We start from the raw sequence: 22,627 nt of genomic DNA on the forward strand, positions 1-22,627 counted from the left end.
AAGTGGCCACTGGAGGAAGAACAGATCAAAAAGTTCAAAAGTAAGGAGGAATCAAAAGTCAATAGTTTATGCAAACGTAATTAATTATTTAATTTCCCTCTTCTGTCAAAATCTCAGTGTCTTAATTTTAGAGAACGAAAGCAGGCAGGCAGATAAGCAGAGCACTGGCACATGGGTCTGTTTCTTCCTCCAGTCTCATATTTTAAACCAGCGATTGGGAAACTCCAGCCTGCCAGGGGTTCACATTTAGCCTGCAAGTCCATTTCCTCCAAACCACACCCACCTGCCCCCACACCTGACTTCATATATGATGTCAGATGTGGGGCAAGTAGAGATGTGGCTGCCACTGCACAATGAGGAGTCTTAAAGTGTGCCCCCAATTGTGCAATGGAAATGAAAAGCAGGCTTTGGCTCCACCACTCATCGGCTGATAGGCAGTAAAGCTAAAGCTTGCTAGATCGGGTGTGCAAGGGAGTTCTCCAATGCCTGCAGAAAGCAAGTAGAGCTGAAGCCTCCTGGATCAACTGTGCCTGGTGCTTTGAAGTCCAAACTTTGGGGCTTCAAAGCACCCAATAGCCTGATGTTATTGTGACATCAGGTGATTTACTGGTGGGTAGCCCCTGTTAAATTTAGCCTGCAGAGCTAGATCCTGGCAAGGGGACTTGCCTTGCATGCAGGAGGCCCCACGTTCAATCTCCGGCATATAGATAGATAGATAGATAGAAAATACTGAGCTAGAAGGATCAATGTTCTGACGCAGTATGAGGCAGTTTCATTTGTAGCAAAGGCTGCTAAATGCAGGAAAAAGTTCTTGGACTGCATTTCTGTAAATTCTCATGGAGATATGAAGCCACAAGAGTACTAAATGTATCCTGACATAACTTTCTAATTTCACCTTCACATATATGTTTCTTTCATTGGTAATGTTTATTTGTTTTATAAGCAAACGAAGATGGAGGTGTGAAAATTGGAGGGAGAAATATCAATAATTTAAGATATGCAGATGATACTGTTATAAAAATATAGAAATGCTGACAATACATGTAGAATAAGTTGGCAACATTAGGTCATTGACCATTTGCTAGAAGTCAGCAAAACTGAGGATAATACAATGAATGATTCAGAGGATACAGTTTGCTTATCTTGTAGCCTTGTGCACAGTGTAAAAGCACAGAGCATGACTAACCCCCACCTTTGGAATGTCCATGTATTGCCAACTGCTTGGAACTCAGAGTGTATAACTGCCTGTAAAATCATGAAAGTTTCAGACCTCACAGACTGGCATGAGCTTCTGTGAGTTCTCCACTTGCAAGTGACAATAAAAGGGTTTGGTTGGCAATTCTGAGTCTCCGTTGTTTGATATTGGGCCTCATCCAGCGGCACGAACCTTAATTCTAGTGTAACAATACCATACTACTAGCAGAAACCAGTAATGATTTGAAACGAATGCTGATGAAAGTTAAAAAGGAAAGCACAAAAGCAGGACTATAGCTGAATGTCAAGAAGACTAAAGTAATGACAACAGAAGATTTATGTAACTTTAAAGTTGACAATGAGGACATTGAACTTGTTAAGGATTATCAATACCTTGGCACAGTCATTAACCAAAATGGAGACAATAGTCAAGAAATCAGAAGAAGGCTAGTACGGGGGGGGCAGCTATGAGAGAACTAGAAAAGGTTCTCAAATGCAAAGATGTATCACTGAACAGCAAAGTCAGGATCATTCAGACCATGATATTTCCGATCTCTATGTATGGATGTGAAAGTTGGACAGTGAAAAAATTGGATAAGAGAAAAATCAACTCATTGAAATGTGGTGTTGGAGGAGAGCTTTGTGGGTACCACAGACCCCGAAAAAGACAAATAATTGGGTGTCAGAACAAATTAAACCAGAACTATCACTAGAAACTAAAATGATGAAACTGAGGTTATCATACTTTGGACACATAATGAGAAGACATGCTTCACTAGAAAAGACAATAATGGTGGGAAAAACAAGGGAGTAGAAAAAGAGGAAGACCAAACAAGAGATGAATTGATTCCATCAAGGAAGCCACAGACCTGAACATACAAGATCTGAACAGGGTGTTTCATGACAGATGCTACTGGAGGTCACTGATTCATAGGGTCGCCATAAGTCGTAATCAACTTGAAGGCACATAACAGCAACATATATTTTATGTATTAATTTTCATTGTGACTGTTGCACTTTTAATGAAAGTTTGAGCGAGTACTTTACTTCATTCTGCTATGGCTTACGGACTAACACAATAAACACTATTCAGTATAAGGCAGCTTCTTATGTTCTTATGGCCACAGAGCCAAAAAAAGGTTCTCCAGTCCTGCTTTCAACCCTTCTCTCTCTCACACCCCCTGCAAAGACCTTGGTTAGTCAGGAACTCAAGCATACCAGCAACCAGGCTGATCCAGTGGTTGTCACATCAGGTGCCAAGATAATACTCAGGTTTGGCACTCTCCAAAACATTCTCATGAGATTCACTCTATGCACTTCATAAATAGGCACCAAAGTGGCTTTCCTCTGGCTCTCCTTTGAGAGTGGTTCACTGCTAAATGGCTAAATACAAGGTGAGCAATCATCTGGGATCTGTCACAGTTCAAAAATGTTATCACAGGCATGATGCATGAACACACCATAGGAAAGAGGTTTGGGGCACTCCCATATGCCACCATTTCCTTAGAACATGAGGACACATTAAGTTTGCAACTGTCCCAGGGATCCATTAGGCATCATGGTTTAGACCGGGTGCCACAGCATGGAAGCCCAGTGGCAGCCAGCAGCAACATTTCTGATGTGCTTGCATTTACTCCCTCTGCAAGAAGATGGAACAATGCTCCCTTGAACACCACACCAGTTATTTTCTGTGAAACATAAATGACCTTGTGTCTTTTGTTATCCTATTTCCTGCCACACTGAACGGGGAATAGCAGGAGTGCAAATAAGTTCTTTAATAGTAGCTAGGCCAGACCTCAAGCAAAGAAACTGCAGAAATTGTTATCATTTGATGTGCCAAAAAACTTGGGGGTGGGGGCGGGGCGGAGGAGAGATTGCTGGCAGTCCACTGAAAAAAAAGAGGGAACAAAAGGTGCTGATCAGAGATCAGTTCTCTGTAGCCCTGAGCGTTAACTAGTACAGCACTACAATGGAATTAACACTACAGGCAAATGAGTTCATCTTTGCTAATGGTATTACAGCTAAGAACAAAGGAATGACTAATTATTCGTCACTTAATTTCCCACTCCCATCTACCTTTTTCTTGAGCTTTAACAAACTGGTCTGCAGCCAACTGCAACATCAGCTAGTAATAGTTTTAAGCACCATAAGGCCACCGTCATGGCAATTTAAATTGTCACTTTCTATTAAAAGGTCTAACTCTGATGGGTTTCAGAAGAAAGTGTGCTGTTCTGCCAGTGCTATTAAACAAAGACACACTCTTTGTGCAATGTCAGTGGAACACACTTTAAATAAGAGTTAAGCTGCACCACACTAATTTAAACTACAGTAAAGCTTTCTGCCAAAGAATAGAACCTTGATTTGGGTGCCCCCCCCAAGCCCCGTGACAGTTTTGTGATTACTGTAACAGATTTAAACCCGTGTGTGCATGCACGCCCTAGAGCATCTCCTTCCTGAACATCCCCTCTTTTCAATAGCACGGGAAAACAATGTCTTTAGATGATCTTGTACTTATGTTCTGTATTTAATAATCTTTTATTAATTGTAGTATGTGTATGTATGTGTGCGCACGTGCGCAAGCACGCACACACACATCAATACAATTGACAAAATGGAGGGAGGAGAAAAAGAGCTACAAAAAGAGTACAATGCTGAGGATTCAGGTATGATAGGACTAACTGAAACAGGTGACAAAAGCAAAGATCTGGGGCCTTGTTTGTACTACAAACATATATGTAGGGTAACTATTTGGACATTTGTAGTGGGAATCATAGTCCTGTGAAGATGCTGAGGCTCACCAAGAGAGAATTCTTTGGATCCCATGAAGGTAAAACCATTAATATGAGCTAGAACTTCAACATGTAAGTACAACTGGATTTCAGAGAGATGAGTTAATGGTTTAGATATGAAGGTAGTGTACCTTGCCAGGCAGAGTCAGCATGTCTTGCGAGGGAAGGGACCATCACTCAGTGGTAGAGCACATATATGCCTTGCATGCAGAAGGCCCCAGGTTCAATCCATGGCATTTGCAGTTAAAAGGAGCAGGTAACAGGAGATGGGAAAACTCTCTGGAGGACAAAGACCCTGGAAAGCTACTGCCAGGAGTCAAAGCAGACAATACTGGACTACAGGGACAAATCACTTGACCTAGTATAAGGCAACTTCATGGTGCTGTTTGGTTCTTTCCCAGAGTGTTGGCCACAGTGACTGGCCCACCTGGGAGTATAAGGACCTATGTAGTGAGGAAGAGAGAGACCCCAAGTTTAGGTGGCTTAATTGTCCAGTGCGTCTCCATCCACTAAGACATTCTGGATGGTGTCCGGAACACCTGCCTCTGAATTCCTTCTGCCACAGTCAGAGGAAGCCGTTACAGAGATGCTTATGCATTTAAAGTGTGTGCATTTTAACATCTTAAATGATATTGCAACAGTAATATATGACAATAAAAAATGACATGTTTTATCAGCCTGGTTTATCTCCCTTACTCCAGGAGGACAAAGAGTGTGCAAAACATAGACATTTCTCTGAGCGACAAGGAATCAGAGAGAATAACGCAATTACAATTTTTGGTATCGGTGGCCTAATTTAGACGCTAAAGAATATTTGAGCAGTAGTAATGGCTGGTATTTTATTTTAATGGCCTTTGAAGCTTGTTCCAGTATATCAGAGAGAGTCCCTTATGTCATGTGCAATACATTTTAGCTGAAGTGTATTAGACTTGTTAGGAGTAAATGAGTCATAACATATCAGCTCCCTCTGTTATGTTCTCGGTTGTTGCAGTTATTGCTCTGAAGGACACTGAGACAGTCATCTTGAGATAAATATCTCTGTGATGGTTATGGATACAATTTTTATGTCTCCACAATTACATTCCTAACTTCAAAGCACTCCATTTTATCACTTTACAGCCATGAAAAAACCCGCGTCAGAAATCGATTCACATCTGACCCTCAGAAGAATAATATGCAAGGGATGGGGATCGAAAGTCATTTTCTTGACAGAATTAGGAACACTTTCTGCTTCCAATTTTTTTTGTACAGGAAAAAAGAAGATACCTGCTCTTATCAAATAGCATGTGAATTCAGTGGTAATTTGGGAACAACTAAGCAGGAGGAGGACAGTGTTATGATTGAGAGGGTACAGTTGAAGCAACTGAGAGGATACTTTAGGAGCAATGGAAAAGAAAAGGCAATGGAAGAGAGAAGAAGGCTTTAATCCAGACACATTGGGGGAAAGGGAACAAGCACATATACACTAGCAGAAGCCAAGGGTCATTGGGAATCTAGAGTGTGTTTAAATCCATGGGATATCTGCATTCACAATGAGGTTTTATGGCCATGATAACAGCATGGGGCAAGTCACATCATGGTCAACATGACAATGTCACAAAGTCATTTATTTATGTACTTGTTCAGCTTCTAAACTGTCTCTCAACTAACAGTGATCCCATTGGCAATTTTTGATTTCAAACATTCTGGCAGAGTCAAAGGGTCTAGCCAACAGCAAAAAGCTCTCATTTCTGCCGCAGACTCAAACCGCATTGGCACTCCTGTGTTTTTCTGGCTTAGCAAGCCACTCCAGAAGTAAGTCTGAAGCAGGATGGCCATGGCCAGCAGGCTTCCGTTTGCATGGCCAGACATCTGTGCATGCACACAAAATGGTGCCAACTAAATGGTCCAAGTAACAAGGGAGAGGTTTTATTTATTTAATTTTGGTTTGTAGGCTGTGTTTGCAGGATGGAGTACCAGCACCTTTTTTTAAAAAAAGAATGTCACATTCTCATCTCCTTATAAGAGGATTTAGTGGGGCTTACTATACTGAGTAAGCATGCAGAGAATCGTACTGTTAATGTATATAGGGTAGAAGTGGAAAGGAAGTCTTAGGGTGTGTGAGTTTCAGAAAAGATGAGTTCCTTGCCTGGGCTGTAGAATTAAGCCAACAGGTGAAGCATAAGAAGAATCAGGACAGTATTGTACAGGAAGTGTTGTTTAGTGCTGGGCAATGGTGCTGTGGCCTGAAGTGGTGTTGACCCTTCCACTCGTACAACCGGCAGCTGCGGATTCCAAGAAAAAATCACAGTTTCTTGGCATGTTCCTTCAAGAGTCAGTTCCATTGGTGGCCACTGCAGGCATGCTCTTTCCCCTGCTTCTCTTCACCCCCACTCACTGCCTTCTCGGGCAAGAAGTAGCTGTGGCAGCAGCAGTGTCACTGCCACTGCAACGACTGCCCTGTTGGTGCCCCCCATAGGGTTCCCCCTGCTGCGTCTCATCCCATTCACTCCTCCTTCCCAGGTGGCCCCAGTTCAGGCTCTGTAAATCTAAGAGCCCCGGTTAGTGTGGGACTGTACCAGACCAGTAATAATGCAAGGCTAGGTGGGCCAAGGGGAAGAGGCAGAGGAGGGGCACTAAGACTGAAGGGAATGTGTGGCTGGGTGTGTGCGCACAGAAAGGAGTGTTGAGCACAAAGCTGTGGGTGGGAGGGGAGGCAATTGGCAAGAGAAAGAGAAGTTTGTCTGGTTGGTGGGAGGGGATGGGCACAAGTGGTGCAGATGCCCGATGGAGTTAGAGGTGTTCCATGCTTTGAGTGCAGCAAGAAGCCAGAAATACAGGGTGGGTTCTTGGAAATGTTAAGGGTCACAGATAGGGGTGATTTGGATGTACAGAGGCTGGACAGAGAGACTGGGGAGAGTGCAGAAATAATAGTGATTTCAGTGGAACACGTTATGCACTCTGGGCTGCCCCGTTTCTATTGCGCCAGGGCATAGGTGAGGACAATGCTGTTGGAGTAAACAAATATTGCATGGTCACTTTAAGGGATATTTGGGGAATATCCCATGTACCTGTTTACCATGATGTAACTTTCTAATGGGTGGGGTTTAGTTCGCTGACTTCCTCTTCCTTTGTCCTGGGGGATTTTTGAATATTCTCCATTGCTGACCTTCCTACCATTGAGAGACGCCGCATGGCACAGATGCTGTCTCTGAGAGCATCCATACCAAAGACTAAGATGGACTGAGACTATTTTTTTTCATCTAAGCTAGAACCTATGTTTCTGAACATATGCAGAATTCGTGAGTAAACATTGTTTTCTTTTACCTAAAGGATTATGTCTGTTGTTATTTATATAGAGAAAGGTGGGGCTGGTTTATATTCTCATTCTGCTGCTTGTATTTTTACAACTCTGCTAAGAAATAGGACCAACCAAATTAATTCCTATTTCTGTGTGTATTTTTATAATACTGAACAGATGCCACATGTTTTGCAATCCAACATTCCCTTCCTGCAGATCGGTGGCGCTGTGTGGGAAAGTCACAGGAGTAGTTCAGCTTTGTTTTTGCAAAGCCTGAGGGAGTTTGGATGGAAACACTTCTAACCATGTGGAAGTCTAAAAAAGAATGAAAGAAAGAACAGGAGCAAAGGAAGGCAGTTTGCTGGGGAGGAAAAGGGCAGAAGAAAGGAGGTCTGATGCAGCAGTTCAGGAGCAATCAGTCAGAAGTTGCTTGTTAAGCCGACGGAAACGAAATGGAATTCTTGGAGAGTTTAGTGGGCCGAGAACAGGGAGTACCTGAAAGTGACAATCCACCCCGCAGCAAAAAACATAGGAGCAAAGCATCTACATGGGGATACTGCTGTGAAGCAGAGACTTTTTTCCTTCACTTTTCGCATTCTCCCCAGATTGGTTTAATGTGGATTTAAAGGGGAAAACTGCGTCCTAGCTTCTCTTTGCCTGCAACGTCATGTGAAACCTGCAAATTAAATGGGGGTGCAAGTAGCACCAATCTCACAGTAACTTGCCATGTGAACCAGTCCATGGTGTATTCAGCAGTAACCAGACAGTTGCTTTTGTAATGCAACAGGCAGAACGCTCCACCATCCATGTGCTCCCAAGCGATTAGTATTCAGTAGTACATTGAGTCAATACATAAAGGTTCCATTTGATTTTTATAGCTAATAGCCATTGATGGTGCTATCCTGCATCCATTTGTTTAATCCGCCTTTAAAGTCATCTAAACCAGTAACCACTGATGTACTTTATTTGCTGTCCTGAATCTCTTGCCAATCACTTTCACTGGATGACCCTGAGTATTAGTATTATAAAAGAAGCATTAAAAACTTCTATCCTGTCTCCATATTATACATAATTTTATTAAATTTTATAATTCCCCCTCTCTGTTGTCTCAAGAGGCCTCAAACTATTAGGTTTTTTTTTTAAGGAAAGGTTTGGCAATCCCTTGATCATTTTATTGGCACTTTTCTGCACTTTTTCTAGCTCTACAATGTCCTTTTTGATACTGAGTGGCCAGAATTGTGTGCAGTATTCTAAACACAGCTACACCATAGATATATGAAAAGACTAAAAGACAATGGCTCTTATTTTCATTCCCTTTCCTAGTAATCTCTAGCATGGAATTTTCACCGCTTTGTGCTCTGAATGGACACATTCACTCTCCTTTCTACCATGACCCCAAAACTAGTCAGTCATCATTAGCAGATCCCTTTATTGTATATGCCAGTTGTGGAGATTTTGCCCTAATGGGTGAATGACTTTACATTTGCTTGCACTGAAATTTATTTTCCATTTTCTCTAATTTGCAAATATCTTTTTTGAGCTATTAGCAATCTGTTTGGTTTTAGCTTGAATGTAACTTTTTCTGACTGAGATATTGAGTGGAGTGCTATCCCCCAAGAAAGTGTTGTGAGCTAATGTAATGGCCCCTTTCTTCTATATCTTGTCCATACATGTAAGGTCTGAGTACCACCCTCTCATTAAAAAAAAAAAAGCACACACACACACACCCATTTATAGGGAAGCTTCTCTGGAAACTGTCCAGCAGAATAAGAACAAATCAATGAAATAAAATGGTGATGTCAGAGATGGAGGAATTAAATGGCTACTGGATGAAAGAATGATTTTAACTGGACTTGTGTTTTAGAATGTTTTAACTGTAAATATTTTTAGTTTGATGTTGTTGTTGTTAAATTGTCTTGTTGATGCGTTTGCTGCCCTGGGCTCCTTTAGGAGGAAGGGCGGCATGTGAAAGTTGGAAAGTGAAAAAAGCAGATAAGAGAAAAATCAACTCATTTGAAATGTGTTGGAGAAGAGCTTTGCACATACCATGGACTGCAAAAAAGACAAAGAATTGGGTGTTAAATAAAATTAAACCAGAACTATCACTAGAAGCTAAAATGATGAAACTGAGGTTATCATACTTTGGACACATAATGAGAAGACATGATTCACTAGAAAAGATAATAATGCTGGGAAAAACAGAAGGGAGTAGAAAAAGAAGAAGGCCAAACAAGAGATGAATTGATTCCATAAAGGAAGCCACAGATCTGAACTTACAAGATCTGAACAGGGTGGTTCATGACAGATGCTCTTGGAGGTCGCTGATTCATAGGGTCGCCATAAGTCATAATAGACTTGGAGGCACATAACAACAACAACAATAAATCGATACTTGAGAACTTCTCAGAAGCATCTGGTTTGCCATTGTGGGAAACAAGATGGTGGACTAGACAGCAGCTTTGGTCTCATTTAAGTGTGTTTTCCTTATGTCCTTAACTCTTAGGGTTGCCAGGTTCAATCCCTGAGACTGATCCTGTAGGAGAAGAGAAGGCCAGCCAAGTGCAGGTGTTCTTGCAACCCTGTAATGGAAAAAAAACCACAAGGTGGAATTCTCCCTCCCCTCTGCACAACTTTTAAAGATATAGAAGATCTCTTGGTTGCCAGGCCCAGCCTCCAAGAGGTCTTTTGTATCTTTAAAAGTTGTGCAGGGGGAAGGGAGAATTCCACCTTGTGGTTTTTCCCATTACAGTGTTGCAAGAACACCTGCATGTGGCTGACTTCCTCTTCTCCTAAAGATACAGGATCAGTCTCAGGCCATGAACCTGGCAACACTATTAACTCTACATGTTACATGAAAACCTATTTTGTTATAAAGTGGGGAACCTATGGCCCTTCAGATCTGCTGGATTCCAGCTCCCATCAATCCTACCCAGCACAGCCAGTGGTCAAGAATGATGTGGGATGAAGTCCAACAACATCTGGAGGGCCACAGGTTCAACATCTCTGCCAAAAAGGTCATGTAACTCCTAGCACTTTGCATACTTTCCAGTCCTAACTTATTTACTCATTGTTCATTGGTTTGATGTGCATACATGCTGTTTCTCTCAGAGCAGACCTGAAGAATATGCCAGCTAACCAATGTGGACACATCATGGTATATCAACTAACCATGATGGAGATCTGCTCCACTTTGGGTTGACATATGGACTAATTGTACATGCTGAGCATGTGCTAATAGGCTCCTGTTGATCGTTGGCCTCGTTCTAAAAGTTTGCTCTGCCTCTGGTTTGAGGGGCTGAGTCCCATGCTTAATGCATTTATGTACAACATTTTTCAGAATGATCATTTTAAAAAGATTCTACATTAATATTTGAATCACAACAACCAAAATAGTGGCATGTAGTGGAAGAGAACTGTTTTGAGATACAATAGAATTTCAAAAGCTGATATGGGAGTCAATGCCTTTTCCAATTCAAATGATTTTTCATTACTTACTCTGTGGACGTTTTCTAGTTTACTTAATGCATCACTTTGACTGTGTAGGGACCTTGTACATTAACACTGCTGGGAGCATAATAGCAGCGTTCTAAAATTTACATTGGGATAAGATAGAAGTTATGCATTTGAAACCACTACTATTAAGTCCTATCACATGAAATGCCAGCTACACATGCCATACTTCATGCTCTAGGAGTATTATTTTTTAAAACACACACATACATGCTTATTCATTCAGACTTTGGGTATTACATTTTTGCCTTTTTGGTTTTAGAACTCCCATATTAATTCTAATTATTTTGTGCTAAATACAGATGTCTCCTAGAGTTTGATAAGTTGATTAATAACATTGGACTTGATGGCCTTATAGGCCCCTTCCAACTCTACTATTCTATGATTCCATTTGACATTAATACGCACCTTACAAAAGAATTAATGGACTGAATATCAATGGTGTATTTGCAATTTCTATATATGGGAAAATAGATAATCTAACAGGCAAAAATTAGGAACCAAATAATTTCAAAATAGAGTTACCATCACCTAAGCTTCTTTGCTGCTGTTTATACAATGTTGTTGTTGTTATGTGCCTTCAAGTCGATTACGACTTATGGCGACCCTATGAATCAGCACTGAACAATACATATATAAATAAATGATATCTAAATGGATAGCCCTGTACTTATATTTGTACTTATCATAGTTTACTAGTCATGAAATCTTCCACCTGTGAAATCGTATAAGAGAGTCAAATATTTTCTATGCATATAGTCCTATAATCATTGGGTGAAGGAAAATGTTGGTTGAGTATTTAAAAGGTTAATATCTTTCCTCTCCCAACATTTATTAAATATAAATAATTTATTTATTAGACATATACCCCACTTTTCCTCTATGACCAGGAAACTCAGGGACAGAAGTACGTTAGCTTGGCAGACATTGATTCCTAAACCCATTTTTGTTGGAGTAACACAAATGCAGGGGCAGACTGGACAGTTTTAGAGAAGAATCAAAGGGAGACAAGAGACACTTAAGATGTCCATGTTTAAGACATTAAATCAACAGTTCTTCTATCTTATTCTCACGGTATTTAGAAATAATTTTTGGGAGGGAAAAGCCCTTAAGCCAATATCTGTTATTTGCAGAAATAAAACATCCAACTTATTCAAGGGTTTCCTTAAATCTAACAACAACTTTGATCTATGTAAAACAGATAATATAATAAAATATGGGTAAGAAACTCAGTTTCTCCAATTCCACAAGGACATATATTTACATCAAAAAGGATACTCTGATATTTTTCTTGCAACCGTACAGAAGGAAAAACATTGAACTTTGCTAACATTTGAGACTGTTATCAAGATTTCATCTCTTGAGACTGCACTTTGTTTTGTTAGAAATGAGAACCATATAAGTACCTAACACTGCTCAGCACCTAGACAGAATCAGGAAAGGCTGCATGAAAAGGTCAATCTTTGTACACCAGAATAGCTTATCTGCTAACATTTATATATTAGGCAATTAGAAGAATACATCTCAAGTCAGAAAAAGTCCCTTTGATTCCAAAGGGAGGGTTTTAAACACGTGCTCAGTTCTTTCATAGAAATAAATTAGACTCTGCTGCAATCCTATACTCACTTACCTATATTCAGTAAGTCCTACTGAACATAATGGGACTTGTTTCTGAGTGTTTAACAGGGCAATCCTATGCAGACTACGTTTGAGTGGTTCAATGGGACGTACTCCCCACCAGGTAAGCATGTATACCATTGCAGTCTCAGTTAGGCTAATTTGCCCCCTGTATTTATAGTTTCATTTTTTAAAACTACTTTAGGCAAACCTACCCAGCATTATTAGAACTGCTAGATCAAAATTAGAGGTAGCACTATAACACTGGGTAACCCCCTACTCAAATGTGAGCTACAGCATAAAGACACTTTAAAATCACATAGTGCAACAAGCACAAACACACACACACAAGAACAACTTTTCTTGTACATGTCTATGTTGTTCCAGTAGGATGTCCTTACAATATTATGTCTTTCTTCTAACAACAGATCATACTTGATTACCCAGGATGAGGCATAAAATAATGTCTTCTGGTAAAGAATTTGGCCAGCTGTAATTCCCTGTATGTGCGAAGAAGAAAATATTCTCCTCAACCTTTGCCACTGATCACTGAGATCACCAATGAAGTAATATATTTTTATTATCAGGCAGGCACTGAATCTTCAAATCAGTTTTAAAATTAAAGCTACAGCCCATGAACCCAGCACAGTTAGGCATGCTTAATCTTATTGAGTTCAATGGGCTTAAGGACATCTAGCTCTGCTGGATTGTGACCACTGGGTTCAACTCAAAATATCTCTTTAATACTAGTTCTTTCCTCTATAACTAAGCCCACTCAACATTCTTGCCTACCCAATGTTAGCATTACCTGATATTAAGCCCATTTTAAAGAATACCAGCAACATCCCTGACTGACATTCAGGCTGGGTACACACAATGTTTTATTCTAGAATCAATGAATACTGAGTTCTTGGGGTTTTTTCTACCTAGTTCACACACAGTATAAATCTATAGCATATTTTTTTTGCCCCTGAAAAGCACTTCTTGACAAATTGGTTTCATTCTAAAAATAAAAAGTAATTGCAGATTAATTTTGCATTAACCTGAATTGTGTCCATTTGCAAACAGATGTAGGTTGTCCCAGCAATGAGGGGTGTATCCAAAGTTGCCCAATGACATAGTGAGTGAGTGCAAACCAAGATTGCAAGGGGAGGGTTTTCAAACATGTATCCAGTAATCACATCCACCTATGCAGACAGCAGGATCTAGAATCTAGAATCAATCTAGATTGAAAGCAAAACATTGAGGACAAGCATGAAATTATTCTGCATTGAGAAAAGCTGCATTTTTGTGCTACAAACGGGTAATTGTGTCACTGGTCCTCCTCATGCAATGCATGCACATTTTTCAGTGTCCACATGATATGCCAGCCCATATCCCACCCACCCCAGTTTAGTTCCGATTTACCCTTTTTGTGCAAAATCCAATAAGTGAAAAATACTTGGTGTCAATAACCCATATGTTATATCTGATAGATCCTTTTGCAATGTTAAATCCCCCTCTAGAAGCACCCTCAGAGTTAGAAGGATAAAAGCAAACTCCTCTACTAGATCTTCTAAGCATAGTTTATGTTCCTCATAAGGCTCTAGCTAGGTCTAACATTAATCATTTTATCGAGGCCGCTGTGATCATACAGTCAAGTGGAACATTTCTTCAATACGTTTCAATATGTGAGCCTCTATAGAAGCCTCCTTAGTTGTGATTAGTTTTTACACAAGGTCATGATCTGCATCTCATGGATCATATTGTACTCAGGTATAAGGATGGAAGGATCTGTCAGTTTTGTTTCCCTAGGTTTTGTATGTTTCCAGTCTTCAGTTCTCCACATTTCTGCAACAATTTGTAGGTATTTTTTTTTAAAAAATCCTCATGAAAATTCTTCAGATTTTAGTGCAAAATTCTCCTAGTAAATACATTTTTGTATGCAGTTTTTACTAAGGTACACATTTTTGCGAGCAATTTCTTTAATATAATACATGTTCATATGTTATTTGTACTAACACATTCATTTTATGCACACTGTCCCCAAATATATGCATTTTTGTAACCACTGTTTGGTTGGAGAACTGCATGACAAAATTCAGATAAGTGCAAATTTCAAAGGATGACTATGTTTTGGTTCTCATACTGTTTTGGAAAGTGCAAATTTGGTAAATTCTGCTTTAAATGTGAAGTGAATCAAATTTCTCCCCCATCCCTACTCAGGTACATCGTGGATGAAGAAGACTCATACAGAGACATATAAATCAGGGCTTCTCCCTTCGTCAGTGGTGGCTCAGAAAAGTTAGGTTGGTGTTTATGCAACCATTCTGATTTGACAAATGGCCACACTAATTACTGTGAGAAGTAAGCTGCTTCACAAATAAATTTAAAGAGGCTGCCCTTGCACCTCAGGCTTGTGACACAAAAACCAGCTTCTCTATTTCCTTTACTGGTTTTCAACCTGTGTTCCGTGGAATCCTGGGGTTCCTTGGCAGCTTATTGGTGATTTCTCAACTACAAGAGCAATAATGGCAGACAACCTTCCCTAAAATGCAGCTTGTATGACATGACCAATTTTTTCCCTGCACAGTGTAACCACGGGAATGTTTGGGTGCATTCTGGGAAGTGGGGGCTGTGAGGATCCCACCTCAGACCACCACCTGTCAGGTCCCTCCAGTCAGGATCCTGGGCTTTATTTGTTCTCTCACCGGCTCTAGCACAGATCTCGCAAGATCTCACTGCTAGGCAGCACCACCAGCCACTCCCTGTTTCACAATATTGCCTTAGGACTTTGCCTTAGTCCCCTTCTGGCTTATTGTTACTTTGTGTCTGGGTGCACTTGCAGGCCACAACCCCTCTGTATCTTTGTGCCAATAAAGCATACAGCCCTGGGTTGCCCTGGATACTTGATGATACACTATCTCTTCACCGCTGCCACCATTGATACTGTTTCCCAACCTTGGTAATTACCCTGCCCACCCTTCTGGTCTGTGAAAGCCCCAGCCAAGGATCAGGCTTTTGGTAAACCATTAAAATATTTATTTATAAACACCAGGAAATAACAAGATTACTTTTGGTATATTTAACAAGCGTATGGTTTCATATAGTGTCACTCTTTATGTTTCCAGTCATATATAATCTGCCTCAATACCAGCCAAATATAATCCAACCCACAACCAACCGACCACCTCTCTCAACTGTCATCCTCTCATTTATACCTTCAGCCACTCAAACGCTCAGCCAATCATCATCCAGCATTCTCCAGCATTCTAGCCCATGTACTCCCCCCTCTCACTCAATCCACTTACCATGTATACTTTAATAAACCCGCACTTACCATATTTACAGCTATCAAAATACAGGGGCATCACAGGGGCACTTTTAATTATCATAGGGCAAAAGCACAAGCCCACCCAGTTACCAGCGTTCTACATGAAAGAAATGTAGAATGTATTCTAAGACTAGCATCCTTTGTAATGTAGACAGAGTCTGTTGGAGATGTGCAGGGATTCTATGGCAGATGTGCAGATCAGCTTATGTGGAAACAAGGATTCCTTGGGCAAAGACAGTCTGAACACCACCCAGTACACCTTTGGTTGATTATTGATTATTTCCCACTTTCTGTCTAACTCATCCGTTAAGTGACACATTAACAACAAATATGGATCCTAGTATCATTTGTGAAAACACCCTCTTCTGTATGGTATATTGGTCGATTGTTAAGGCTCAACAAAAGGGAACATAGGTAAAACAACAAAGCACAATGGCATCCTTTATACAGAGCATTGTATATATTAATATGTACCATGAAAATAGGTGCCATTTTCCACCTTCCAGTCTGCTGAGGCCAATGAAGCTGCTAACAGTTGGTGGGAAAAGTGTGTCATACCGAAAATCCTGGCCAGCCCTTTCACTCACGTCTCCCTGTCTCTTTTTCTTGTTGACCTCTTGGCTGCCCGTGTGCTCTATCACACGGATCTCTGCCTTTCACCTGACTAATGTTTTACTGCTTCTTATCTTGTGGAATTGTAGAGGAAAAGTAGCTGAACGTTTGGACCGTCAAAATTTCCCTGATTTCAGATGTGTCTGTCACAGACATCAGCCAGCAGAACCTGACTGGAAGAACAAAGAGAAACTAGAAGCAGGCTGTTTTCCTTGCGGCTGCTGCAGTCAGAGAAAGAAAAGAATCTGAACAGCAACAGCTAGAGGGACAAGAAAGGAAAAGAAGAGTCCCTGAAGAAAGGTCCTGAAATGGAAGAAACGGGAAATAATGGGACATTAGATCCTGTCTGTTCTGAAAATGAACCTCCGTTCTCCCAAGTAATATTAGAAAGTAAGTTTCTGTACTGTTGATAACAACAGAAGTCTGTGGAAAGAAATCCTTCTTTGGCTGTTTTCTAGACTGATCAGAAAGATGTGTGTGTATGCATGTGTATTAAAGAGAGCCTTTTTCTTTTCACTGTAGTTTTAGACTGAATGACTTTTTAAATGGTATTTGAAATGAGGAGGATATATTAATGTTCACCAGGAGGGCTGAAAGGCAAACTGAATCTAGTGTTGATGAATGCATAGCTGCTTTGTATAGCAGATGAGAGTACCATTCACCTGTAACTTTTAAATTAAAGAGTTGCAACAATACAAACAGAACTGTGCTCCATTTCAGTAGGGCTTGTGCAGGAAGGATTTCAGGTAGATTATACCCATGGATCAGAGATGGGGAACTTCAGGTGTGTGGCTCAAAAAAACTGGGACTTCCCACAGTGCTGCTTCTGCCCTTGTATTGTACGAACAGTTCTGCCAGACAGCCAGGTCAGGTATGAAATGCCAAAGCGTGGGGTCATGTGGACAAACAGAATGGCAAGGGAAAGTCAGACTACAAAACTTCTTGAACTGTGATATGATGATAGTACAGAAATGAACATGTAGTATGTGTATAGCCACTAAAGGGCCAACTAGCTGTGATGAGGGACACCTGCACTTGAATTCTCACATAGTTTTGTTTTTCTAACAAGCTCAACTCATTCGGTTCTGCAGTGTTGTGAACAATGCTGGCATGATGTCTGGAATGGTTGCATTTGCCCTTGCATCAGTATCTACAGTTAGAGCACTTGGTCTGTTCATCAGGAATCACATTTGCTGCCAATTAACCAGTTTTGAAGCATTCATAGTAATCAGAGTGGACACCTTTGGGCTATTATTTCCCTGCTATAAAAAAAAGTTTAGGCTCATTCTCTTGGACAAATAATCTATTTTATGTAGGAAAAAATGGAAGAGAGATCTCCAGATTGACATACAAGGCATGGGACATCATATGGACATATAAGCCTATCAAATCCCACATGCTTGAATATTAGGGAGCTTGTTTTTCAATTGACATGGAACACCCATAATGACTCATTTATGTATAAGCAATTCACAAATGCTTGAAAATATGTGATACTGCCCTTTGATTTTATGGCAATCTTGATGGAGTAGGAAGAGATATCACAGATTAGGAGACAGCCAATTGCTCTTCTTTTAGTGGTGGCTAAATTCCAATCTGCAGCAAAATGGAAACTAAAAATCCAAGGATGATATGGATATATTTAGAAAATATTAACCATGGATAAGATCTTGCATCAGTTAAAGGCCACAGTCAATCTCAGATATAATTATGATTGTATGGAATAATTGTTCCTGGTTCTAGATGTAATTGACTCAGCTAACTAGAAATACAAAAGACTACTGTGATTCTGTTTGATAAGTTTTTTTGCTTACGGTATATATAGTTGTTACTGAATTATTGTGTACATGTATCTAAACAGACCTCAGTTATATGCCTTCTGTTCTTGGTTATTCTGTTTTTTCCACCTGGATGGTTATTTTTAATGTATATATTCTGTTATTCTAAATTGCACCCTATACAAAAGGGACTGTGTAATTTAGTTAAACTTGTTTAAAAAATCCACCTAAAGTACAGAGTTTTTAAAAATTAGTAATAGCCGCTGTTTTCTGCTGTTGTGCTGTTTTCCGGATTTAATCACCTTCCCAAAGCTGGTATTTTCCCTGGAGGAATACCTGTAAGATTTCCTCTGTGGGACAAAATGGAACCCCTCCCCCTCAGTGCTGTGCTTCTGATCAGATCTGGGTCCACTACAGCTGCTATTATTATAAAGAACCAGAACAAATCCTAATCTTGGATCTCCTGGATCACATCTAGTTTGGCCCCAACTTTCAGAAATTTTGAGGTGGTCTTATTATACAGCCACGAGAGTGGCTGTATACTATAGTCAGCATGGATTTTTCACATTCCGCAATGTTAAATTGAAAATACCCCCCTTGCCATTCTGATCCTTCCCATAAGCGCATTTCAAAACAAAATCTTATAAAATTTATAGTCCTGAACTCAGAAATGCTTGCATAACAACCCTCTAAATTTTCATGGAGATACACAAAACAGAGAGAATCGAAAGTTCAAAGTGTAAAAAGAGAGAGAGAAAAGCCAGACCCCTATTGGACTTTTTTCTGTCAGAGTTCTCATAATTTGTTGAAATTAATTAAAAATCAGCCATGTTCACCTGTAATCCTATTACTGTCCTGCCCAGAGTCCAAGACAAGAGACGGAGGTGAGGTTTGGTCTAATTCCCATTTTATTAGTGTGATGGTTACATCCAAAGCGATGCACTTCATAAAGCTGTCTACTCTGACTCACTACTTTCCCTAACTAGCCTACCTAAACAGGCTCTGCAGCGTGTGGGGAGAGTTGACTCAGCACTAGAGCCTGGGTGGGCACCTGCTTAAGTAGGGAAGGTCTTCACACATAAATGATGGCTCCTCCAAAGTTCCACCCTCTGAAAGTCTCTCTTCTCGTGTCTTCTCGTGAGGGGTGAGGGGGGATGAGCCTCCGACAGCCCATCTAACAGTGGGGCTTCGCTAGGTGATGGTGCGACCTCAGGGAGTGGGAAACCGTTTGAAGTGCCCAGCAGGGATTCCTGCATGGGTGGGGTTGGTGCATGTGAAGGGTTGCTTCCCAATGGTTCAGGCGGGGAGCTCGCAGGTGGGGCAGGCCCTGCCTCAATGGGGGTGCTGGCCGAGGAAGTCTGTGGGCTGGCAGAGTCACCCCTTCCTTCAACGCCCCCAGGGACCTCACCCTCATCTGATTCCTCTCCCTGATCTAACTCCCCTTGCGCCTGGGCCACAACAATTACTGACCTTGCCCCTACTCTGACCTTCATCTTCTGCAGTATAATTTTTTTTTAAATGCCTGGTTGATTTTTAATTAATTTAAGACATTTAGCACTGAACTCAATGATAAGGCCAGTCATGCTCAGTAAGAACCAACTGTCAGTGTTCTAAAAGCCAGACTCACAGCTGCTGGGCTTGCCTAATCATGCCACACCCACACCAGACCTTTATTTCACTTTAGACAGTCATGGCTTCCCCCAAAGAATCGTGGGAAGTGTGGTTTGTGAAGGGAGATGATAGAAGACTCCTATTCCCTGACAGAGCTCCAGTAGCCAGAATGGTTTAACAGTCAACCGCTCTGACTGAAGCTCTGTGAGGGGAACAGGGTGTCTCATAGCAACTCTCAGCATCCTTCATTAACTACACTTCCCAACATTCTTTGGGAGAAACCATGACTGTCTAAAGTGAACTAAAGGTCTGGTGTGGATGTGGCCAGGGGCAGCTTTGGTTTAAATTTGGGTGGGAGGGTACATGTGTCTGCTGTAGAATAAAAAGATGGGGGAAATGCTGAAAAGCAATGATACTGTTCACAGTGTTTTCCTTTTGGAAAGGAAAGGGGCTTCCCCTCTGCCCAGTGCCCACCCATCCAATCTCCTCTCCTCCCTCTCCTCTCCTGCCATCCCCCTCCTCTTCCTGCCCTCCTCCTCCCCTCCCTGCTCTTCCTCCCCTCCCTGCCCCTCCCCTGGTCAGTTTCACCTATCCTGAGCGTGTTTGCACAGGAATAAATTCCAGTGAACTCAAAAAGCATGCAAATGATCAAAGCTGCCCTCCCCTCCTCCTCCCTCCTACCCCTCCCTCTTGCCCCTTCCCCCTTCCTTCACATATTTAAAGTGACTATCTGAACTATACCAACTGTTTTAATATTGTTGCCTCCTCGCTGCTAAAACAAGATGAGCACAGCACATGTCTTGTTTGTGGTATTTGGGCTGATTGTAGGTGTTGCCACCACTTACCATGTGCTCAGAGGCACATGTTACCAAATTCTTCCAAGCTACACAGGAAGTGGATTGGATTGTGAAAGACCAACCCAAATGGTGTTTGCATTTTGACAAATTTGTAGGGCAGTACAGTATCTCAGAGAGGAGGTCAGGTCTCCTGCTCCCCTGGTGCATTAACTATAGCTGCCCATTTTTCCTGCTTTTTAAAGTTTGACAGAAATATCTGTTGGCTATAGGTACATTCTTAAACTGCAAAGTGTTTTGCCTATTAGTGAATTGCTCATAATATAGTTCATTTTCCCTCACTGTGCTGCCATGGTCCCTGATAAAACTGGTTTTACAGGCTTTGGAGACCCAACCTCAGATCTTCTGGGTTACCTTTTGCCAGTCATCACTCTCAGTCTTAACTATTTATCAGGGCTATTGTGAGGGTAACATGGTAGGAGAGAACCATGTATGATATCCTGAGCTTCTTGGAGGAAAAGTAGGATACATGTAATAAAGAAATAAATAATAGCACCAGAAGTGGGCCTAGCACTGTTTATTTATTAATTCTTTCAATTTATTGGCCACTTACTATTTTAAAAAAAGTGGTTTACACTAATAAAGATAAAAAACACTAAAATATAATATGCAAAAATGCACAGATGGTATCTGAAATATCAAACACCAAGCCTTCCAGAAGGTAGGTGCCACCACAGAGAAGACCCATTTCCATATAGCTGCTAGATGGCAGTCCACAGGTTGCAGCATGACCAGTAAGGCCTCCTTTGATGATCTTAATCAGGGTTGGGGAACCTTTTCAGCTCAGGGGCTGCATGCCCGTGGTGGGAGGGGCGAGAGGCAAAGGTGGTTGTGGCCATAGGCAAAAGAGCAATGGATGTGATTCCTACCTTTGTACAATAGGTTATATTCCAGTCATGCAAACGTCAGAGGTTTCTATGCACCTAACCCCCATCTGACCATCCAGGCAAGTAAGAGACTACTTCATAGCTCAAGAACCAATGCCAGCCAGGCAAAAGCACTCAAGGTGGGTGTGGAATAAGGCTGGGCAGAAGGAGCATTGTCTAGAGAGAGTCCCAAGGGCCAAAGAGCAACCTGGAGGGGGCCTGAGATTCCCCACCCTTGATCTTAATGATCAAATGGGTCGACACAGCAGAAGACGGTCTGCCAGGGAATGAGATTTCAATTTGTTTGTGGCTTTATATGCTAATAACAACGCCTTAAATATGGCTTGGTAGGTAATGCATGTTCCTTTTCTCTTCATCCCAAAGTAATTTTTTAGTATAGTACAGAACAGGATATGTGGGTGCACATTTATCTATAGGGGAATTCGTGTAGCCATTTAAAAATAAAAAGAATGCAAAACTACTCATTTCTCAACAGCATTCTCTTCCCCTTTCAATAATATTTTCTTGTTTTTTAAAAAAAATTGCCCTTTGTACAGTTTGCACAGTCCTTCTCAACAACATTCCCAGAACCTTTTGTTTTTTTACATTTCTCTGAGGAGTTAAAGTAATCAAACTAGAAATAGCTGCAAGCCCAGTCTCTTAGCTTCAGTAGTCCATTGACTGGTGGGAGGCAAGGCGACTGTGATTTGTAATTAACAACAACAAACATGTTTTTCCCTCTACAACTAGGTTCTCCCACCCACTATACAGTTTTCAATTCAGCACCAATGCTGGATTGAGGCTAATGCCACAATAGAGCAAACTTGCTCCGTTACTTAAAAGAAATGATCATCTGCAGCAAACCTGTGAGAGGTGAAGTGAGGATGGGAGAAAATTCTTCATGAAATTCCTCAGCATCATAAATTAGGAATCAAGAGACATGACAAGAGTGTTCAGATCATCCCCTCTCTGTGTTGAAAGAATGTGCACGAGGGCTACAAGTCCATGTGGGCTAGCTACATTGGATCAAACACCTGAAACCTAGTTATCACGAGGTTCCTATTTTCCACACACAACATTAAAAGTTATAGCCATTATTAAAATGAACTTAAGCACTTAAAAAACACATACGTGTTTCAGTAATAGGAACATTTCGGGGGCAGAAAAGCCAAAGTAAAACAAAGGGTGAATACAGACAACCAA

At 41.0% G+C, this 22,627-nt stretch overlaps 1 protein-coding gene across 1 annotated transcript in view; it reads left to right on the top strand.

Moving 5' to 3' along the window:
• Positions 1-16,623: 16,623 nt before the first annotated feature.
• The window catches only part of LOC133385854 (organic solute transporter subunit alpha-like), a 29,708-nt gene continuing 23,704 nt past the window's right edge, over positions 16,624-22,627 (top strand). Inside the window, exon 1 of the mRNA XM_061629443.1 lies at positions 16,624-16,705. Within this exon, the coding sequence (XP_061485427.1) occupies positions 16,624-16,705 (82 nt within the window). The remainder of the gene's footprint in view (positions 16,706-22,627) is intronic.

The sequence above is a fragment of the Rhineura floridana genome, chromosome 5 (assembly GCF_030035675.1).
Source record: "Rhineura floridana isolate rRhiFlo1 chromosome 5, rRhiFlo1.hap2, whole genome shotgun sequence".
Taxonomy (NCBI): domain Eukaryota; kingdom Metazoa; phylum Chordata; class Lepidosauria; order Squamata; family Rhineuridae; genus Rhineura; species Rhineura floridana.